Here is a 24,059-nt window from a genome sequence, read left to right as displayed (position 1 = left end):
TGATTGGGACTTATATGCCGCCCTATCTCCCGAAGGACTCAGGGCGGCTAACAACAGTAAAATACAAGTAAAAATACAAACATTAAAATTAAATTATATCTATAGCCCCAACTACAACCAATAAAACCTTAAAATCATATTAAACCATTTTATTACTTTTTTAAAAAAAGTCTGTGCTCTGTCCAAGGATGCTTGGTAGGCTGCATGTACAGGCCTGGTCTAGAATTTATTTTGGAGCATTCAACTATCTAGAGCAGGCATGTCAAACTCAGTTTGTTTGAGGCAACTTTTTATAAAAGAATTGCCATTAATTTGTTTTAATAAAATAATTTAAATCAATTTTTCACTTGATTTCAAATTAAATGAATGAGATGCAGGTATCCTTAGGGTGCCATAGTTATGGATGAGAAATACTGGTTGCAAAGTTGGCATTTCTGGATGTAATACAGATATTTTGGACTTATTTTTGTTTCTTTGCATGTTTGATATTTTTAAAAAGGCATATGCTACTGACTACGCTTATGCACACAGGTAACATGATCACTGCTTGTCCAAAATTTTACTATACAGATAATACCCCCAGAAATTATTTTAGCCTTTTTAATAAATGTTGTTATTGATGTTAAGCTCACCAGGGAAAACATCATATATTTTTATGTATATACTAGGTTAGTTACTTAAAGAGTGAAGTGCAACATAACTAGATTCTAAATAATCTATTTTTCAAAACACAAAACAGTCCAAACAGTAAAAGTAAAGTCCAAATTAAGAATATTTCATTCTTAAGAATTGTTTAGATTCAAAATAGTTTTCAAGAGTGTACAAAAGATACTATTTTTTCTAGAATCAGCTAAATTAGACATATTACATTGAGAAAAATGTTTCTCATTTCTTTCCTATTACCTTTGATTTCATTGCAGAGATGTTAACATAAGAAATAGATTATTTTGTTATCTAATTTTACCTTCCAAAAGACAGAAGCAGATGAAAAATGTGAGGTTCTTTCCTGTTGGCTTTTCTGAATTATTTTTTTTTTATTTTAATTGCATTTATATCCCGCCCTTCTCAGAAGACTCAGGGCGGCTTACAAGCTTAGCAATAGCCTTCATTCTATGTATATGCCTGCTTATTAGGGCTTTCACACACACCCCAAGCGGCATTATTACAAAGTCAGCTTAATTGCCCCCAACAATCTGGGTCCTCATTTTACCTACCTCGGAATGATGGAAGGCTGAGTCAACCTTGAGCCTGGTGGGATGCGAACCTGCACTAATTGCAGGCAGCTGGTGTTACTTAAGGAGGCATTAGCCCACTGCTCCACCAAGGCTGTTTTAGATTCTAAAAGTTTAGTTCCTAAAGAAGTAATCCTGTAAATAATTTTAATGTCCTCCTCTAGTGCAGGCTCTTTTATGACTCAAGGACTTCAACTTCCAGAATTCCTGAGCCAGCATGGCTCAGCTTGGAAACCTCTCCCTTTCCCCTCAGCGTGGCTGGCTCAGGATTTCTGGGAGTTGAAGTCCACAAGTCATAAAAAAGAGCCAAGATTGCTAGCCCTGCAATAGGCTTAGGAAAACCAATAAGGGAGCTGGGTTAGTTTGGTTTTGTTTTTTTGCAAAAAAAAAAAAAAAAAAAGGTTCCGGAACGCCGTTCTGAGTGTTCTATGAGAAAAAAGCCCTTGTTTTACTGAAATCTAAGTATACTATGTCCACAGTTTTCACTGGCCTACTAAATTGGTCACTTTATCAAAGAATAAAATAAGATTGGTTTGGCATGATTTGTTTTTAACAAACCCGTGCTGGCTACCAGTTATAACTCTGTTTGCTTCTAGTTTTCGCAGATCTTTTTTTGATTATCTTTTCCAGGATATTCCCAAGTATTGATATTAGACAGATTGGTCTGTAGTTTCCTGGGTCTGTTTCCCCCCCCTTTCTAGAAGATGGGAACCACATCAGCCCCTTTCCAATCCTCAGGTACTTCCCCGGTGCTCCAGGATTTTTGAAAGATATGGTGCAATGGTTCTGAAATAACATCTGCCAGCTCTTCAGAACTCTGGGATGTAATCTGTTGGATCCCGGTAATATATATTTGTCAAAGTCGGATAGGTGTTCTCTTACCATTTTCTTGTTTATTTTAATTTGTGTTTCTAGTTTTTCTTTCCCAGTATTTTTTTTTGGGGGGGGGGAGTATGTTGTGCTATAATTTCTTTTTGTGTGAACACTGATGCAAAGAATGAGTTAAGCAGCTCTGCTTTTTTTCCCTTTTGTTTGTTGCTTCCTTGCCATATTCTCTCTTTAGTGGACCTAAAGTTTCTTTGACTTTTTTCTTGTTATTAATATGCTGGAAAGAAACTATTTTTTTATTATCCTTGATTTCGGTTGCAATTCTGAGCCTTTCCTTTCCTGACTTCATCTTTGCACCTTCTGGCTGTCTACTGATAATCAGCCTTAGTTATGTGTCCCTCTTTCCATTTTTTGTATTTGTCCTTTTTGTCTTTCAGTTTGTCTGAGATATCTTTGTGCAGCCATACTGGTTTCTTCTTGACTTTGTTTTTCTTTTTCAGTGCTATTTCAGGGCTTTTATGATCGCATTTTTCAGAGTTTCCTATGCTTCTTGAGTTGTTTTCCAATTTAGGATTTTCATCCATTGAATCTTTCATAGGTTCTGTTTGAATTTGTTAAAATCAGCTCTTTTGAAGTTTAAGACACTGGTTGAACTATTTTCTAATGCTTGTGTTTGCATTATATTGAATTCCAAAATGACGTGGTCACTTTCCCCCAAGGTTTTGGCAACTTAACTCCCTTGATCACTTCTTCTCTATTAGTAAGAATTAGATCCAGTATAGCTTTACTTCTAGTTCCCTCCTCTACCTTTTGGATAACAAAGTTGTCGTCTAGCTCAGGGCTTTTCAACCTTTTCACCCATTGTACCACTTTTAAGATATGACAACATCCGAGTACCACGAGTCGCTTAGAAAGGTGTCAAAAACCTGATGACCAAAAGAAAAAAAAAGGAAAAAAGTGATGAAGTACAGGTAGTCCTCGACTTACAATAGTTCGCTTAGTGACTGTTCGAAGTTACAATGGCCCTGAAAAAAGTGCCCCCCCAAGCCACAGCCAAGCAAGACACCTGCCTGCCCACCTGGCAGTGCTCTTCCTCCTGTCCAAGGTTTTCATTGTTGTGAGCATTTCTGTTGAGGATTGGCAGCGGGTACTGGGGGGGTGGGTGTTTGTTTTTTATTTCCCCCCCCTGCTGGGTGGTTGCAGAAGGGTTTGGTCAATTCACATGACCCTGGGATACTGTGACCGTCATAAATATGAATCAGTTGCCAAGCATCTGAATATAAATCACAAGACCCTGGAGATGCTGCAACATTCCAGCTGATTGGCGCTTCTTCTGGGCTCAGCAGAAGCGCCAGGATCAGTGCCGAGCTCCAGCTGGAGCCCTGACAGCCCCAAAGAAGTGAAGATCCTGGCGCTTCCGCTGAGCCCTGACAGCCCTGCAGCTCCAGCCATATCTCTCTCAGGCTTGTGCAGTGCTGCCACCAGTTCAGCTCATTCCCCTCCCCCATTACCACTTTTCTAGAAAGGTCATGTACCACCTGCCAGGTGCCAATGTACCACAGGTGGTATTCATACCACTGGTTGAAAAGCCCTGGTCTAGGTTGCTTAGGAATCTTTTTGATATCCCACTCACTGCAGAATTCAACGCTGCAAATATTGGATGTTTTTGTTCTGACAATATAAGAGGCAGCCTTTTGCTTTAAACTGCTTCGCTTTGAATCACTGAACGGGGGGGGGGGGAAATGTTAACCTGGATGTTTTGATAAGAAATAGCGTGGTACAGAAAGGAAGTGAAATTTCATATGTTAAACTAATTGGATAATGTGATTTATGATGTGTAATTAAGAGAGGGAATCGTGCATGATACGATGTGCTCAGGGGAGGAGATTTCAGATTCTGGCATCCATCCATGAGTGCCAATACTTCGTTCTCATTATTATAGACTTTTAAAAACAAAACAATGCTGGACTGTTCTTTGATCTGTCTCTTTAGTTGGAACCATGACAGCAGACTGATATCTGTGTAGTTGAAGTCTCCCAATACGACTGTGGTATGCTTCCTACATACATTTAGTTTTAATTTTAATTTTAACTGGGGTTTTACTTATTCAGGGACGAATATAATTTTTTAAATTTGTTTTTAACTTTTGTATTTTTGTTTTTAATCACCCTGTAAACCGCCCTGAATCCTTCGGGAAAGGGCAGTATATAAATGTAATAAAATAAATAAATAAATAAATAAATTTGTTAACTGGTTGGCAAAGAGTCCATCTATTTCTTCTGATTGGTTGGGTGGCCTGTAGTAGATTTTAGATTTTATTAGATTTATATACCGCCCTTTCCCAAAGGACTCATAGTATACCCTATGGCAATGTTACTTTCCCCCCCTTTTATATTAACCGGTACATTTTATTTTATTTCATTGATCATGTGATTTTCTGTAGATATGTAGTATTCTCTTACATATAGTGCAACTCCTCCTTTTTTGTAGTTCTGTTTCTTTCGAACACTTTATAGCTATCCATCCATCCATTCCAGTCATGGGTTTCATCCCACCAGGTTTCTGTAATGCCAACTACCAGTATGTCATACCTACCCTCGTGTACTATTGCTTCCAGTTCACCCAGTTTGTTCTCCAAGCTTTGAGCATTAGCATATAAACATTTAAGACCTTTATGCCTGTCTGTGGGTGCGTTTCCTTAATCTCCTGGTAGTTATTTGATTTTTTTCTTTTTTCTCATCACTCTCTACGTCTTTCTTTCTTTTCTTGGGATTTGTGATTAGTTTTGTGTTCTAGAGATTCTAAAGATTGGACACCCTTCCCCCTCAATTTTAGTTTAAAGCCCTTCTAATTAGTTGGGCCAGTCTTTTTCCGAGTACATTTGTCCTGTTTTCATGAGGTGCAGCCCATCCCTTGCCAAGAGTTCTTCACCTAGGAAATGCAGTCCATGGTCTAGGAAACCAAAGTTTTCTTGGCAGCACCAACCCTTTAGCCAGTAGTTTATTTCTAGAATTCTTTTTCCCCTCAGTGGGTGTTGGCCTTTTGTTGGGAGTACTGATGAGAACATTACTTGTGCTAGCTCCTTAACTTTATTGCCTAGTAGCTTATAGTCTCTCAATATTGTGCTCAGGTTCTTTGTTGTGTCATTCGTCCCAATATGAAGGAGTAGGAGAGGGTAGTAATCTGTGGGCCTAATTATTTTGGTTAGCTTCTCAGCCACATCTTTGATTTTTGCTCCAGGGAGACAACATACCTCCCTGGATTGTTATGTCCGGTCTGCAGATGGCTGATTCTGTTCCTTTGAGAATAGAATCTCCTATCACCAACACTCACTTTCTGTTTTGGGGTGTGTGTGTGCAGTCTGAGGTGCTTTTCTGTTTATCTCCCGTCTGTTTGTTGATATGACTTTTTTAGGAATATTTGGTGCTGTTTCTTTGCTAAGTGTCTGCATGTTTTCTTTGAGGGGGAGATTGTGGGCCTGAGTATTTCTATCTAGGGGGAGAAATTGATTGCCCAGTTTTAATGGGGCTGCTTCTGGTTGGGTTAGATTGGGCAGTAGGGGTTTGTTAGATATGTACTGCTTCTTCCTTTGATTGTTGTGTTTTCTTCTAAGTGTGACATGCCTCCATTTGTCCTCCTCCAAGGGTTTATCGGTAGGGTCAAATCCTCTGGGAGTTTTTGTCCATTGTTTGGTTCAGTTTGGGAATAGCTTTCTTTTTTTTTTATTGAAAAGTTTTAGAGTACATTTTATCTTTAACAATCCCCCCCTCCCCCCACCCCTACCTATCCCTCCCTGCCCCTCCCCCCCATTTCCCCTCCCCCCCGACTTCCCAGAGCTAAGTACAAGGTATAAAAACAAAGAACAATCATAAACATCCATATGCTAACAACAATAAACTCTTAAATCTATCGCTCTCTAGCTCATATAAGATAACTACAAGCAATATTAATATTACATATAAAAAGAAAGAAAAAAGAAAAAAGAAAGGAAGACTTACTCAAATGCTAAATGAAACTTTTTAGTCCCATATTTGTTCTGGATATAATCAATCCACTTTTTCCACTCCATAATATAACGTTCTTGCGAATGATCTTTCAAGTAAGCCAAGATCTTTGCCATTTCCGCCAGGTCAGAAACCTTTAGAGTCCATTCTTCTATAGTCGGCAGTTCCTCCTTCTTCCAATATTGACCTATTAAAAGTCTTGCTGCTGTAATTAAATTCAACATCAACTTAGTGTCCACAACAGTAGCATCTGTAATTATGCCCAACAAAAAGAACTGCGGACAAAACTTTATCCTTTGCTTGAAGATCTTCTGCATATTCCACCATATTTTTATCCAAAAAGCCTTAACCTTTTTGCAGGTCCACCATATGTGAAAATATGTTGCATCTTCGCCACCACACCTCCAACATTTGGGCTGATAGTTCGGATACATACTTGCAAGCTTTTTAGGATCTAAATGCCATCTATAAAACATTTTATAAAAGTTCTCTCTTAGGTTTTGAGCTTGTGTAAATTTTACGTTCCTCACCCAGATCTTTTCCCACGTGTCCATTGTAATAACTTCTTGGATATTCTGGGCCCATTTTATCATACAATCTTTAACAAGTTCTGTTTCTGAGTCAATTTCTATCAATGCAAGATATATCCGTTTGATATGTGCTGGACCCTGATTTCTAATTTGCTTTATCAAATTTTCGTCAGTCATTGCAAAACCAATTTTCTGATCTTCTTTCCACCTGGCCCGTAACTGAGTATATTGAAACCAAGTTTGAACAATCTTCTCATCTCGCAAGAGGTTGTATGGCTTTAAACACCAGACATTTCTTTCCAAGCTTAAAATCTCCTTATACGTAGTCACATCATGTTTGAAACCAACATTTATGTTTTCTATTGCGTGTTTTGGAATTGCCCACAACGGCATCTTGTAATCTAACTTATGTCTATACTTCTTCCAAACTCTCAACAATGCCTGTCTTAAAATATGCACTTTAAACACATTATCTACCTTCTTATCATACAACAAATATGCATGCCAGCCAAATAACAAGTCATGGCCCTCAAGATTTAATAATCTCTCTTGTGTCAAATTAATCCAATCACTTATTCCTGATAACGCAGCAGCTTCATAGTATAATTTAAGATTAGGCATTTTAAGACCACCTCTTTCACGAGTATCCTGCATAATCTTAAGTTTAACTCGTGGCCTTTTCCCTGCCCAAACAAATTTATTGATACCCCGTTGCCATTCTTCCAAATTAGAATCTTTTTTAAGGACCGGTATCATTTGAAATAAAAATAAAAATTTAGGCAGGACATTCATTTTCACTGCTGCAATTCTTCCCAGCAAAGACAATTGCAATTTTTCCCAGCTCTCCATTTCTTTTTGAATTTTTCCCCATAACTTTTCATAGTTATTTTTATATAACTTTGTATTAGAGGGTGACAAAATCACCCCCAAATATTTGACCCTTTTGACAATCTCAAATCCAGTTAATCCTTCTAAAAGGGCCTTTTGCGGTACTGTCATGTTTTTGGCCAGAATTTTAGTTTTTTGTGCATTAACTTTAAATCCAGAAACCTTCCCATATTGCATTATTATCTCCATCAGGTCCACAACAGAGTTTTCTGGCTGGGTCACTGTAACAACCAGATCATCTGCGAACGCTCTCAATCTATAATCCTGATCTCTAATTTGTATACCCTTAATTCTTTCCGAATTCCGTATTTTTACCAATAATATCTCCAATGTTAAAACAAATAATAAAGGTGATAACGGACACCCTTGTCTTGTGCCCTTCTCAATATTACATACTTCAGTCAAACTATTGTTAACTATTATTCGGGCAGTTTGTTTTTGATATAATGCCCTAATTGGTTGCAAAAATTTATCCCCAAAATTCATTTTATCTAAAACTTTCATCAAAAATTGCCAATTCAATTGATCAAAAGCTTTTTCAGCATCTAGAAAAATTAGCGCCGCAGGGATCTGGTTGTTCCTTTCCAAAAACTCCATCACATCAACTATATGCCTCACATTATTTTTCATTTGCCTACCACTAATAAACCCAGTTTGATCCCCATGAATCACCTGTTGCAGAACCCTCATCAATCTGTTAGCTAACACCTTGGCAAATATCTTGTAATCTGTATTTAAAAGTGATATCGGTCTATAGTTTTTTACTTGAGTAGCATCTTGATCTTCCTTCGGAATCAAAGAGATAAAAGCAGTTCTCCAAGCCGGAGGCACCTTTCCCCCTCTCTGAATTGTCTGGAACAGTTCCTTTAACGGCTTTATCAACTCCAATTGTAAGTTTTTGTAGTAAGCCGCAGTCAAACCATCCGTGCCTGGCGCTTTATCCACCTTCAGTTCCTTAATTGCTATAAGAATTTCTTCTTCTGTTATCAATTGATTAATCTCCTCCTTTTGTGCTTGCGTAAGAACCGGGATGCTAGCATTCTCCAAATATACATCAATGTCTTTTTCATTAATCTTCTCCTTAGCATATAATTTAGAATAAAAATCCACAAAAGCTTCCTTAATAAGATCCTGTTGAAACACAACCTTTCCCTTATATTCAATTTTATCTATATTAGAAGCCCTTTGCTTTTTCCTTAGTCTGTAAGCTAGCCATCTACCTGGCTTATTAGCATTGCAAAAAGTATTATGCCTAGCAAACCGTAAATTGGTTGCCACTTGATCAGCCATCAACTTATCAAATTGTCCTCTTAATAGATTAATAACCTCCTTAGTCTTCACATCCAATGGGTTCAAAATAAGGGCCTTTTCTTTTTCCCTAATTTCATTCTCCAGTTCTTTCCTTCTAACTTCCAAAGTACGTCTGCATTTATTATTCATATATATCAACACCCCTCTCATGTAGGCCTTGCTAGCATCCCAAACCATGTCCATAGAGGTATCCTTATTCATATTAATTTCAAAGAAATCCTTCATCTGCTGTTTACATTCTTCCACATTTCTCTGATTTCTAAACAAATTCTCATTTACGCGCCACGAGCGCCTATCCCTATTGTCCTTATTGATCTCTAACCAAACTGGGCTATGGTCAGAAATAGTTCTTGCACAGATCTTTACCTTCTTAATCCTAGAAAAAAAGTCATTAGTCAGCAAAATAAAATCAATCCTGGAAAAAGATTGATGTCTATCAGAGAAAAAAGTATAATCCTTTTCATGTAGATGTGTGTCACGCCAAATATCTCGCAGTTCCAAATCGTCCTTCATTTCAAAAAAAGATTTAGGCAATCTAGCATGGCTCGGAACACGCTTAAAAGAACCAGCCTTGTCCATCTGTACGTCTAAAACACCATTCCAGTCCCCCATAAAAATAAACGATTTATAATCCAATTGGGTAACCTTTGTGTGAAGTAAACTAAAAAAATCAGCTTGTTGTTGATTAGGAGCATACAGTCCAATTAGAAGCGTTTTTTTACCTTCTAACAGCAAATCTATCATGACATATCTTCCTTGCTTATCTACTTCAATTAATTCCGCTGTTAGAGTGCTTTTAACGTAGACAACCACTCCATTTTTCTTGTTCATCGCAGAGGCAACAAATTGCGTAACCAACCTTGAGTTCGATAAATACTTTTGGTCCATAACCCTAATATGCGTTTCTTGCAAACAGATAACATCAGTCTTAAATTGTTTTAAATATTGAAAAACTTTCTTTCTCTTCTGTGGTGAGTTTAATCCATTGACATTCCAGGTTAGAAATTTAGTCGCCATGCTTGGTGTCCCGAAGCTTTTGGAGCACATCTTCAATGGCCCCTGTAATTTCCTTGGGCCGCGCCCCTCCCACAGCTTCACTGTAAGTACGCTTTGGAAGTTCCATAACTTTCTGCTGGTCTTGCTCTTGTACTTGTCTTGCTCGTCTTAAGGCGGCACACGTCAACCTCTGCTCTCCGGCAGCAGCCGATGAAGCTGTAATTTGATCCCCTCCAGCACCATTCTCCTCTGTCTGTCCACCTTCAGCCTCTTGAGGTTTTCCCTCTCCAAATCCCTTTGCAGCTTCCAGGAGTGATAGAGGGGTTGCTTTTAAAACATTGCTGTAGAAATCACGTGCCTGAGTCACGGTAACCAGACAATGTCTTTTACCTTCATGCATCACCACCATTCCAACTGGAATCTCCCATCTAAACTTGATATCACATTTCTTAAGTTCCTGTGCAAGAAATGCAAAATCTTTCCTTCTCCTTAAAATCTTTGGAGGAATCTCTTTTAGAACCAGGACTTCTTGCTCAGCAACCACAAATTTAGTATCATAAGCAGCTTGAATAACTTCATCTCTAGTTGCTCTCTTTGTAAAATAGACCACCACATCTCTAGGTAGCTTCCTCTGCCTTGCAATCCATGAATTTACACGAAAGATTTTATCCATACTTCCCTCTATTTCAGATGCTGGCTGGCCCAGTACTGCTTCCAAAGCCTCAGAAATCAGCTGCTTTAAGTCTTCTTTAGGATTCTCTTTTAAGCCCCTGATTCTAATAGCATACTGCATCTGATGGTACTGAACAAGGCTCAGTTCTCCGTCCATTTTGTCCCTTATATTTTCATTCTCTAGTACCTTTACTTCTAATATAGAATTCTTTTGACTGAGATCCTCCACTTTTTCATCCAAACGTTGCACACATTCAGCAACACTTTCAATTGTAGACAAAATGTCCACCCTCATTGCACTAAACTTCTCCTCCAGCTTTGCCTCCAGCTTTTCCATCTTATCATCTATCATATCTGACATTACTTGCGATTGCTTTGCAAAGGCATCTTGTAAGTCCTTAAGCGTCAATGCCAGAGGAGGTGCAGGAGGAAGCAAAGCTTGCAATGAGGTCTGTTGCACCGGGGAAGTTCCCGCACTCCGAAGAACTTTAGAAGAAGATTTAGCCGCCATCTTTCCCCACTTTCACTTGTTGCGTACTTTCACTTTAAAGCTATAAAGTCCATTGAGCCAGAGAGTAAAGATAAAAATCCACTTCACCTTGACCTCCTGTACCGCTCTGCCTGCTCCTTAATACTCGAGAGTCTTTCCTTCTGGCAGGGGTGGTTGCTAACGCCTGGCTCTGCTCCAAAAATCACGGAGCAGAGACGCTGCGCAGCTCGGAGCAACCCAGGCTTCGGGGGGGGCTCAATCCTTCAGCCGCCCAAACTTTCAGCTCAGGCGGCCCCGGAGAGCTCAACCCCTACCTGGGGCCTCACCCCCTCCTCTTCTCCCGAGGAGCGGGCTTCAAATCCACCCAAACAGCTGATCGGCGCTGTTTTAGATGGATAAACACAGCTGCGGAGCGGACAGCCCGGAGGCGGCTGTCTTCAGCGCCACGTCGCCACCGGAAGTCCCGTTTGGGAATAGCTTTCTTGCGTAGGTTGAGTATGGCTAAAGTTGCCTCTAGATCCCTTACTGTTCCATGAGTTTGTTGCTTGAAAATTCCTCTTTTATAGTTGGTGGATGTGCTTTGCTATTAGCCATGTTTCTACTTTCTCTTTTCTAAGTAATTATGCCTATTGTTTTCTATCCTATGTTTTGCAGTTCTCAACTGCATCAGTTCGTTTTTCCAAGAGTCTGCTGTGCAATTGCCGTTCGCAGTTCCCAGTCTACCTGTCTGCTGACGTTCGTGGTCCCCATTCTACTTCCATTCACAGTCTCTGGTCTATTGCCGTTTGCAGTCCCTGGTCTACTGTCGCTTGCAGTCCCTTGTCTACTGCTGTTTGCAGTCCCTGGTCTACTGTCTTTCACAGTCCCTGGTCTACTGTCATTTGCAGTCCCTGGTCTACTGTCTTTCACAGTCCCCGGTCTACTGTCATTTGCAGTCCCGTCTACTGCTGTTCGCAGTCCCCAGTCTACTTCATTCATGTACTTCATTCATGTACTTCAGCCATGCATAAATTATAGAGAAGGCAGGAATCTATTAAACAGTCTCCCTTTCAAGAGCAAATAAGAATATGGGGAGAAATTATAACATCCAAATAAGCCTTACTGAAAAAATCTAACCACTGCCTCCAAAAATATCATCACTGAAAATCTTAAAGTACTGAATCTCAGGGAATTGCACAATATAATCATATGACTAAAATTACCAGAAACTTGATATTTAAGAAACAAATTAATAGTCAATAGGTGTTTATCATCCAGGAAGGTTAGTTATGTTTTTTCAGTTATAAACTTTGCTTATTGTGGTTGGCCCAGAATGTTTTGTTTAGCTCTTTTTAAAGATCAAAGAAGTAGGTTATCTCATTCTGGGTGTCCTGCCAATACTTATAAGAAAACAGCTGAAGTTATATATTCTCTTCCACCACTAGATGTCAGCAACAGTATGTTTTTGTCCCTCTTAAATAGTTTAATTGCTGCTTCCTTTCGTGGGAGGGTGGGGCAAAGTTCCCCCTCCTTTTCACTTTCGGAGGCTTTTTTTTGCTTTTGGGGGTATCTTTTCCAAAAGTTCAGAATATAAAATAGGAGAAAAGATCAAATTTCTCACCCAATTTCAGCACACTGTTCACCGATGATCTGATGAGTACTTGTGGACTTTGGCTGCATGTGGCTTGGGCTAGTTACCAAGATGGGGCCAGACTTTCTCCTGTCGGGTTAGATGGAATTTCCCGATTGAATGGGACAACCGCTGTCATTCCCAAATTGCTGGGGCGACCCTCTTCTCTTCACTGGCTCTTTGAGGTGGATTTAAACCCATTTAGGGTCCCCTGGCAGGGTGAAAAGAACCGTGGAAAGTGGACCTTTCGCAATCCCATGACCATGTGCAAACGGGCAAAACCGGAATTTACTAAAAAGGAAAGAACTTTTATTAGGGGCTAGTGACAGGGAACATCGACATCTTAGGTATCAGCGAACTAAAGTGAACAGGAATGGGTGAATTTAATTCAGATGACCATCAGGTATACTACTGCGGGCAACAATCTCTCAGAAGAAATGGAGTAGCCTTCATAGTCAATAAAAGAGTAGGAAAAGCAATACTGGGATACAATCCTCAAAATGACAGAATGATCTCAGTTCGAATCCAAGGCAAACCATTCAATATCACAGTAGTCCAAGTCTATGCCCCAACCACCAGTGCTGAAGAGGATGAAACTGACCGGTTCTATGAAGCCCTACAGCACCTTATAGAACTAACACCAAATAATAATAATAATAATAATAATAATAATAATAATAATAATAATAATAATAATAATAATAATAATAATAATAATAATAATAATAATAATAATAATAATAATAATAATAATTTAATTTTTATACTGCCCTTCTCCCGAAGGACTCAGGGCGGTGTACAGGGCAATACAATAAAATACAATATATAAAAATTAAAAGAAATATTAAATACAGTAGCCCAATTAAATAGATTAATACAAAAATGATGTCCTTATCATCATGGGGGATTGGAATGCTAAAGTAGGAAGCCAAAAGATAACCGGAATAACAGGCAAGTTTGGCCTTGGAGTACAAATTCCTGACCACTATCCCCAGCACCCCATCTGGGCCTGTGGCTTTGCTGGGATTCACAGCCTTCAATACAGCTCTCACTTGGTGTTCACACAGGGTGAGTGGCTGAGAGTCAGAAGGCCGGCCAGCAAAGGCTACGGGGTCTGGTCTTTTAACCTCGTAGCGGGAGAAGAAAATATTCAGCTCCGCAGCCAACGAGGCATCGGTGTTTGCCATGCTCCTCGTGCTGCCCTTATAGTTGGTTAAGTGCTGCAGTCCCTGCCATACTTGCCTCAGATCGTTGTTCGCTAAATGGTTCTCCACCTTTTGTTTGTATTGTTGTTTTGCCATCCTAATGCCTCTTCTGAGATTTGCCCTGGCCTCTCTGTATCTATCCCTGTCCCCTGCCTTAAAGGCAGAATCCTGGGGTCTCAGGAGTGTTCGTATCTCTGCAGTCACCCAGGGTTTACAGTTCCCGTAAACTCTAATGCACTTATCCGTTGTTACACTATCAGTGCATGTTCTAATATAAGAGAGTACGGCATCTGTATATGAATTTAGATCTTGTTCTTCAAATACACTCCAGTCAGTGGTTTCAAAGCAGTCCTGCAACTGACTGAGAGCACCCACTGGCCAGGTTCTGACCCTTTTTGTGACTGCCTGAGTCCTTTTCCTAAGAGGAACATACTTTGGGCACAACAGGAGTGAAAGATAGTCAGATGTACCCAGGTGGGGAAGAGGGAAAGCTCTGTATGCCTGTTTCAGATTGGAATACACATGGTCCAAAGTGTTCTTCCCTCTGGTGGAAACTTGCACATACTGTACAAACTTAGGGAGAACTGTCTTCAGACAAGCTTGATTGAAGTCCCCAGCCACGAGAAGAGCGCCCTCTGAGTGAGTTTGCTGCTGCCTGGTGATGACGTCATACAGCTTAAAAAGTGCCATGTTGACATTGGCATCAGGTGGAACATAAACAGCTATAATAATAAGGGAGAGACATTCCATCCCCTGGGGAAAGGGCATCCTGCAGCCAGTGCGAAGCAATCCCTAACCTCCCCCCTCCCAACAGAATGGCAGGCCACAAAGAAAGGCCACAGAAAGGGAAAAACAGGCATAGGGTTAAAATAAATTTCTTTGGGGACCTGACAGACCTCCTTAATCATAATGTACAACCACAATTACAGGTTCACTTACAATCAGAAATAAAGTAAAAGCTATATCTTAGATCTATAATATCCAGGAAATTTCTATCTAGAAATTTATCAGAGCATTCCTTTCAAAAGCAGATAACTGATCAGATGAGCATTCTTAAGGAATCAAAAATAATTTGTAAATTCCAATGAACTTGTTCTGTTCCAGCCTACAACTGGCCCTGTTTGAATGTCAGGGACAACCCCTTTTTATAGTCAACAGGCTGGAAAAAACCCAACCAAGTTTATTTACAAAGAGTTCAAACACAAGTTAAACAAAAAGTTCAAGGGTTAAACCAAAAGTTCAAACAAGAGTTAACAAGAATAACAGACCAGGACTCTAGCAGATGATCTTCAAACGGTTGCCTTCAGCAACCAGCACCTCCCACACCTTCCCCTTTTATCAGTAGTCCCAAGGCATGGCTTCTCATTGCCTTCTCCCGAGTTGCCACATTGCCTTCCTCTGTTCTGCTCTGCTAAATTGCCTCCTGCTCCTAGTGTCCCTGAACAGAGACAGCTGTGGATTGTCTTCCAATCCCTCGTGCTTACACGGCTGAGTTTGAGGAGGAACAAGATGGGAGGGGCCAGGATGAGAATCCTGCACTGCATCAGAACCTCCCTCTGACACCAAAGGCTCTCCAAACCCCTCCTCCATCTCCTCTTCAGAATCATCCGACCCAGCTGCTGGAACCACAGGCTGACGCTGAATCACAACAGAACTTAAGTTTCTTCCCTTAAGTTTTTCCCCAGATTAAAGTCACTATAACCCCTTAATGTATGAGTGCAATTGAGCAGCATGGAGGCTGCAAATATCTGCTGCAAACTCTTGCTGCATGGTGTCAGGAAGGGCATCCAGCCAGTAAACACTCCATCCAGTTGCCCGACTCTACCCTGAATTAAGGGATTACAGGGTCGTAAAAAGAGTTTAATGTATCAGTGCAACTGACCTGTTCCAAATGGCATTTCCATAAAGACTCCCTTATGTAACATTCAGCAACACATGCAGCAAGGGAAATAATGCAGTCCTTTCACACCAGAATTCACACTCATGCAAAGTGCCACATTATTTCCATAAGTCTTACACTAGATTTCTCAACATTTCCCAGAACCATCACAAATGCCTTTGATCAAAAATTATACACATTTGTCAAAAAAGGTCAGTGTAAATATAAGACAGTGAAATCTTCTAACACTCAATTGAGCCATTTATTTATACACATCTCTTGATTTATCAGTAACACTGTCCTTAAATGTCTATTTAGAATGTAACTCAAAGATACTGAGGGGCATGTTTCAAAATCATATTGAATAAAATGGAAGTACTTTTATATTTCTCCAAATGCAAAAACTATTTACCTTGGTAAACACATTAGAAATGGCCATCTTTATGAGGAAAGGCCTTTGCCGTACAGAGTTTATTTTTGTAGTACCAAAAATTACATTTTATCTTGCCTTTTAAATTGGATTGCCTCTTAGTTCTAATTCAGGCCTTCATACCTAAAAATGAACATAGCAGAAAAGATCTTTTTTACCTGCATTGAAGACCCTTCTACTCTCGCTATACAAGCCACTCTATCAAGGAAAGTGACAGTCACAGGAACAGCAACAAAAAAACCTTTCAAAAAGGCTTTAATATACTTTCTCCCGAAGCCTTGCATTTGTGCCATAATCTGAAAGATAAAATAAAAACCGGATATAAATTGGACTTCAGAATTGACAAATAACTTTAAAAAATGTTGAATGAAAAAATATAATAACAGTGATACCAAATGTGTAGGCTGAATTAACTTTACTTCCTTCCAAGTCTTGGTTCATTTGTAGCTATTCATGTCTTCCTATGTTATCAGAAAGTATACCATTCTGTAAAGCACAGAATCCCCTGTATAGATTACTGCCTTGTTGCGGATTGGTCGATTGTTTTAAATATGGTATTATTATATATAACTGATGTGTATTCTATGTGTATTTTATGTGTGTGTGTATATATATATATATATGTAAATTTCAAAACAATGTAAGACAAGAAGGTATGTCAATCCGTTCACACCGTGTCCAATGTTTTAAATAATAAACTCAATTTTAAAAAACAAAACAAAGCAACAGTGAGAACTGGACACGGAACCACTGATTGGTTCAAAATTGGGAAAGGAGTCTGGCAAGGTATATGCAGAGCACATCATGAGAAAGGCAGGGTTAGAGGAATCAAAAGTGGGAATTAAGATTGCCAGAAGAAATATCAACAACCGAAGATATGCAGATGATACCACTCTAATGGCAGAAAGTGAAGAGGAACTAAAGAGCCTCTTGATGTGGGTGAAGAAGGAGAGTGCAAAACTTGGGTTGAAACTCAACTTTAAGAAAACCAAGATCATGGCATCTGGCCCTCTCAATTCCTGGCAAATAGATGGGGAAGAAATGGAGGTAGTGACAGATTTTATTTTCCTGGGCTCCAAGATCACTGCAGATGGGGACTGTAGCCAAGAAATTAAAAGATGCTTGCTCCTGGGGAGTAAAGCTATGGCAAATCTAGACAGCACACTAAAAAGCAGAGACATCACCAAGCCAACAAAAGAGTGTATAGTCAAGGCTATGGTCTTCCCAGTTGCAATGTATGGCTGTGAAAGTTGGACCATAAGAAAGGCTGAGTGCCAAAGAATTGAAGCCTTTGAACTATGGTGCTGGAGAAGACTCCTACAAGTCCCTTTGACTGCAAAGCGTTCAAACCGGTCAGTCCTAGTGGAGATCAACCCTGACTGCTCTTTAGAAGGCCAGATCCTGAAGTTGAATCTCAAATACTTTGGCCACCTAATGAGAAGGAAGGACTCACTGGAGAAGAGCCTAATGCTGGGAAAGATTGAGGGCAATAGAAGAAGGGGACGACAGAGAATGAGGTGGCTGGATGGAGTCACTGAAGCAGTAGGCATGAGCTTAAATGGACTCCAGAAGATGGTAGAGGACAGGAAAGGCTGGAGAAACGTTGTCCATGGGGTTGTGACTTCGTAACTAACAACAACAAAGCACAGAATGGGCCAGGAACAAAGGAGAAGTAAAATGAGTGCTTTCAATTCATTACTTTTGTCCTTGCCAGTTGACTGCTGCCTAAAAAGTTTCCTTTTAAGAAAAAAGGAAACAGATAAAAATTGCCTTTCCTTCCTTAAACCAAAATTTTATGTTCATCACTTATGCAGTTGGAAGGACTCTATTCATTTTATGATACTCCACACAATCTCATCAAATAATAGATGAAAAATAATTTATGAAATAAGATGATCTTAATCAGGTTTCTAAAATAATCATTTGAAACAAACACAAGGCAGCCACCGAAGAAGTATGGTTACATTGTGGGAAGCGAAGTTGCTATTAAGCTAAGTTATTGAACTAAGATAACTAAAAAAAAACGGTAGGAGAAGTATAGAGCGAAAGATCAGTCAGAAAAATCAAAAAGACTTTAGAAGAGCAAAGGAGAAGAAAGATCTGTAGAGCAGACAGAAGAATCAGCTATGGGGCAGTATCAGAATCCATTTATATCCCATTCATAAATCCCTATCTGTATGTTCTAAAATCTTACATCCTTCACTGGATTCTGCCATTCCCAAGGACGAGAAGAGAAGATGTTAATTGGCTATCCTTATCCATTTGTTGCAAGGGTGTTTATTTCAGCCTGCCTGGAGGCTGTCATTAGACTAGGGGAAGAACCTTTGAACTGAGAAGAACAAAGAAAGGGAGGGGGGAGAGATCTGGTTTGTATCTCTGATTAGAATCTGAAAGGGAGGAAGGAAATGTCGTAAAGCCATGGAAGATCCCTCTTCCCTTGGAAGGTTTTGACACCTGAACCTTAACTGATCTGGGACTGACCAAATGGACTGAGGGGAGGGGGTTTCACTTGGGGACACTTTAAAAGTACCAACCTGTAACACAGTTTTCAGATGCTGTCTAGATTTCCCACTGACAATTATGTTTTAGTAAAAGTTCCTTTTTGAACAATTCTGTCTCCAAGAGTTCTTCTTTCCTAAGATGTGGATTGGGGTGGGACCTGACATTAGACAGGATCTGCAGTAAGAGTCAACCTGGAAGGAAAACCCTTACCGGGGGCCTTTGAAAAAATACAATGTCTAACGACGAAGCAAGCCAGGAGGAAAGCCCCATGGAAAGGGAGTTTTCCTGTCAACCGAAACCCCAACAACGGTCGGAAGCTGAAGCATCAGATTCCTCCAGGGAAGAGGTGGTGGAGACGCACGACCGCAAACCGCAGTGGTTGATGGGCGTTGGAAGGAAAAGTGAGTGGGAAAAGGCATCAAGGAAAGTGACCCTGAGGCGGGTCGGACACCAACCTGAATGGAGGCAAGAGATGTCAGTGAAGAGGAGTGGGTCCTAGAGAGAGCTATTGACCTGATGAAGAAAACCCTTAGCTCACTAAGAGAGGAGAAAGCTGAGTACCGCAGCCGCAGCAGCACCTGGGACCGCAACTGGGGAGAGATTGGGGGGGATCCGGTACCTGCAACACCGGGGCTGTCTGCTGGAACAGGAGTTGCTGCCTCAGAAATACCCCCCCCCAGAACCACAGATGGGGATCAGGATGAGGGGCAATACCGCCCACGGCGCAGACAACGATCTATTCAAAGACTTCCACCCCTGGAAGCAAAATTCAGGGGGGAGCCACCACGCTTCGGATTTTTCCTAACCCAAGTCCTCATCTATATGGAAGAATACAGATGGGACATCCCCAGTGACAAAGCCTGAATCAGTATCATACAATCCGCCCTGGACAGACTGGCTGCAGACTCCAATGCCCCACAACTCAATGACTTCAACCGATTCCTGTCATCCTTGAGGAGGCAGTTCGAGGATCCTTTGGCTAATTGTATGGCCCGGGAGAGAATCAAAACAGCCAGGCAGGACAGACGGCCGGTGGCTGAACATACCCAAGAATTCCGAGCCATTGCCAGCATGCTGAACTGGCCAGAAGATATCCTTCTTAGCCATTTCAAAGATGGGCTAAACTACGACCTGTATTATCCTTGCGTGCCTCGAGGAGACCCACACCATCTCGACGACTGGTATGTCCTGGCAGAGGAGGCGGAGATAGACCTACTGAAGAGGCACCATCAGGGGAAACAATGGGCCCGCCCACCAACCAAGCAAACATGCGAGGGTGAAAACCACCATTCACAGCTAAAAAATCAACAGGGTGTTTCAACTGCGGGAGAGAAGGTCACCGCGCCGCAGAATGCAGCTCAAAAGCCCCCCAGTGTAAATCAGAGGAATCACCATCCAAAAAACTAGGGAAGCCCCAAGGCAACCCAAAAGAATCTTCCATGAAGGGGACAGAGGCTGTAGAGTCTGCAACCCCTGCCAAGAACTGGGATTGGATTCTGGCCTACACCGCAGGGGCAGTGGACACCTCGAAAGACAGCTCACAGGGACAACCTTTGGTAAGTGGATCCATTCCACCCATCCTTAAGACAGTGACAATATTAACTTCCTCTATGCCTGAAGCCGTCAAAATAAAAGCCCTAATAGACTCTGGTTGCACCCGCTGCCTCATCAGCCTGACATTGGTGGGGAGATTGAGCATCCTAGTGAGGAGACTAAAACAACCAATCTCCTTTAGCCAATTAGATGGGTCAATAGCAGGGGGATCAGCTACCATAGCCACTTTACCAATTCACCTATCCCTGGGGTCTCATGAGGGGAAGACATAACGTTTCTAGTGGCCCCAGGCATGGAATGCCCAATGACTTTAGGCCTGGAATGGCTGAAGAAATGGAACCCTGGGATAAATGGGAGGACAGCAGAACTCAACTTCCCAGAGGGGGAGAATAGGAGCTTAAAATCCCAAAGTATCCCCCCAAACCAGAGAGAGGAGTCAGCATCGGTGGGGGAAGAGAAGGGGTTACCAGAAATACCAGAGGAATACAGGGACCTTGCTGAAGTTTTCAGTGAGGAACGGGCAGATGAGCTTCCCCCCCACTGCCCCACAGACTGCGCTATAGAATTCAAACCCGGGGCAAAACTCCCAAAGCCCAGGATGTCTGCCATGAGCCCAAAGGAAATGGCGCAGATGGAAAGATTCATAAAGAAAAACTTAGAAAGAGGATTTATTGAGCCTGCCAAACCCAAAGTGGCCGCCCCGGTTCTCTTCAGGGAGAAGGATGGTTCTTATCGTTTATATGTGGACTATAGATCTCTGAACACAATTAGTGAATGTAATCTGTATCCCCTACCCCTAATGAAGGATATGCTATCCCACCTATCGAAAGAAAGGATTTTCACCAAACTAGACCTGAGAGAAGGATATTACCGCATTAGGATTAAGGAAGGAGAAGAATGGAAGACTGCATTCAATTGCCCAATGGGTTGCTACCAGTTCAAAGTACTGCCATTTGGACTGCAAGGGGCCCCCGCAGTTTTTATGCAATTAATTAACGATGTGCTAAGAGAGCACCTATATAAGGGGGTCCTGGTTTACCTAGATGATATCCTTATCTTCACTGAGACCAAAGAGGAACATATAAACCTAGTCAGAGCAGTCCTGAAAAAGTTGCGGACTGCCCACCTATATGCTAAACTATCGAAATGTGAATTCCACCAGGAAAGAATAGACTATCTGGTGTATCACATATCCCCAGAGGGCATTGAAATGGACCCTGGGAAAGTCAGGGCAGTATTACAATAGGCATCCCCCAGCACACGGAAGCAATTGCAAAGTTTCCTGGGATTTGCACATTTCTATTGCCAATTCCCCCTTCATGGATTACTGCCTTATTGTGGCGAAGGGGCCTGCATAATTCAATGAAGCTATGAGCTATGTCGTGCAGGGCCACCCAAGACGGAAAGGTCATAGCAGAGAGTTCTGACAAAACGTGATCCACTGGAGAAGGAAATGGCAACCCACTCCAGTATCTTTGCCATGAAAACCTTATGGACAGTACCAAAAGGCAAAACGATATGACGCTGGAAAATGAGCCCCTCAGGTCGGAAGGCGTCCAATATGCTACTGGGGAAGAGCAGAGGGCTAGTACTAGTAGCGCCAGAAAGAATGAAGTGACTGGGCCAAAGCTGAAAGGACATTCAGCTGTGGATGTGTCTGGTGGTGAAAGGAAAGTCCGATGCTGTAAAGATTTTTTCTCCATAGGAACCTGGAATGTAAGATCCATGAATCAAGGAAAGCTGGACGTGGTCAAACAAGAGATGACTGAACATCGACATCTTAGGTATCAGCGAACTAAAATGGACAGGAATGGGTGAATTTAATTCAGATGACCATCAGGTATACTACTATGGGCAAGAATCCCTCAGAAGAAATGGAGTATCCTTTATAGTCAATAAAAGAGTAGGAAAAGCAATACTGGGATACAATCCTCGAAATGACAGATTAATCTCAGTTCGAATCCAAGGCAAACCATTCAATATCACAGTAGTCCAAGTCTATGCCCCAACCACCAGGGCTGAAGAGGATGAAATTGACCGGTTCTATGAAGCCCTACAGCACCTTATAGAACTAACCCCCCAAAATGATGTCCTTATCATCATGGGGCATTGGAATGCTAAAGTAGGAAGCCAAAAGATAACCGGAATAACAGGCAAGTTTGGCCTTGGAGTACAAAATGAAGCAGGGCACAGGCTGATAGAATATTGTCAAGAGAATACAATGGTCATAGCAAACGCTCTTTTCCAACAACCCAAGAGACGGCTGTACACATGGACATCACCAGACGGTCAACACAGAAATCAGATTGACTATGTGCTCTGCAGCCAAAGATGGAGAAGCTCTATACAGTCAGTAAAAACAAGACCAGGAGCTGACTGTGGCTCACACCATGAGCTTCTCATTGCAAAGTTTAGGCTTAAACTGAAGAAAGTAGGGAAAAGCACTAGGCCACTCAGGTATGAATTAAATCATATCCCTGTTGAATATACAGTAGAGGTGACAAATAGATTTAAGGAATTAGATTTGACAGAGTGCCTGAAGAACTATGGACAGAGGTTCGCAACACTGTACAACAGGTAGCAAACAAAACCATCCCAAAGAAAAAGAAATACAAGAAAGCAAAATGGCTGTTTGAGGAAGCTTTGCAAATAGCTGAGGAAAGGAGGGAAGCGAAAGGCAAGGGAGAAAAAGAAAGATACGCCCAATTGAATGCAGAATTCCAGAGAATAGCTAGAAGAAATAAGAATGCCTTCTTAAATGAACAGTGCAAAGAAATAGAAGAAAACAATAGAATAGGGAGGACCAGAGATCTTTTCAAGAAAATTGGAGAGATGAAGGGAATGTTTAATGCAAAAATGGGCATGATAAAGGACCAAAATGGCAGGGACCTAACAGAGGCAGAAGAGATTAAGAAGAGGTGGCAAAATTACACAGAAGAACTATACAAGAATGAGCTTAATGGCCCTGATAATCACAATGAGGTGGTCACTGACCTTGAGCCAGACATCATAGAATGTGAAGTGAAGTGGGCCTTAGAAAAGCTGAGCAACAACAAAGCTAGTGGAGGTGACAGTATTCCAGCTGAGCTATTCAAAATCTTAAAAGACGATGCAGTAAAAGTGCTACACTCAATTTGCCAGCAAATTTGGAAAACTCAACAGTGGCCACAGGATTGGAAAAGATCAGTTTACATTCCAATTCCAAAGAAAGGCAGTGCCAAAGAATGTTCAAACTATCGCACCATTGCACTCATTTCTCATGCCAGTAAAGTTATGCTTAAAATCCTACAAGCTAGACTCCAGCAGTACAGTATGTGGATAGAGAACTACCAGAAGTATAGGCAGGATTTCGAAGAGGCAGAGGAACTAGAGATCAAATTGCCAACATACGCTGGATCATGGAGAAAGCTAGGGAGTTCCAGAAAAACATCTACTTCTGCTTCATTGACTATGCTAAAGCCTTTGATTGTGTGGATCATAACAAACTGTGGCAAGTTTTTTAGAGATGGGAGTACCAGACCATCTTATTTGTCTCTTGAGAAACCTATATGTGAGCCAAGAAGCAACAGTGAGAACTGGACACGGAACCACTGATTAGTTAAAAATTGGGAAAGGAGTCCGGCAAGGCTGTGTACTGTCGTCCGGCCTATTTAACTTATATGCAGAACACATCATGAGAAAGGAAGGGTTAGATGAATCAAAAATTGGAATTAAGATTGCCGGAAGAAATATCAACAACCTAAGATATGCAGATGATACCACTCTAATGGCAGAAAGTGAAGAACTAAAGAACCTCTTGTTGCGGGCGAAGAAGGAGACTGCAAAACCTGGGTTGAAACTTATCATTAAGAAAACCAAGATCATGGCATCCGGCCCTCTCAATTCCTGGCAAATAGATGGGGAAGAAATGGAGGTAGTGACAGATTTTA

The 24,059-nt window shown here is 41.1% G+C and overlaps 1 protein-coding gene across 2 annotated transcripts in view; it reads right to left on the bottom strand.

The window, feature by feature from the left end:
* IMMP2L (inner mitochondrial membrane peptidase subunit 2) overlaps positions 1-24,059 on the bottom strand; it is a 292,279-nt gene that overhangs the window by 240,501 nt on the left and 27,719 nt on the right. For both annotated transcript variants that reach the window (XM_081331109.1, XM_081331110.1), the window contains exon 2: positions 16,233-16,370. In XM_081331109.1, the coding sequence (XP_081187235.1) occupies positions 16,233-16,367 (135 nt within the window). In that variant the 5' untranslated portion in view covers positions 16,368-16,370. The remainder of the gene's footprint in view (positions 1-16,232; positions 16,371-24,059) is intronic.

This window comes from Vipera berus (genome assembly GCF_964194415.1).
Source record: "Vipera berus genome assembly, chromosome: 6".
Classification (NCBI taxonomy): Eukaryota; Metazoa; Chordata; class Lepidosauria; order Squamata; family Viperidae; genus Vipera; species Vipera berus.
Note: the sequence above shows the minus strand (reverse complement) of the source record. Positions and strands in the feature narration are given on the sequence as shown.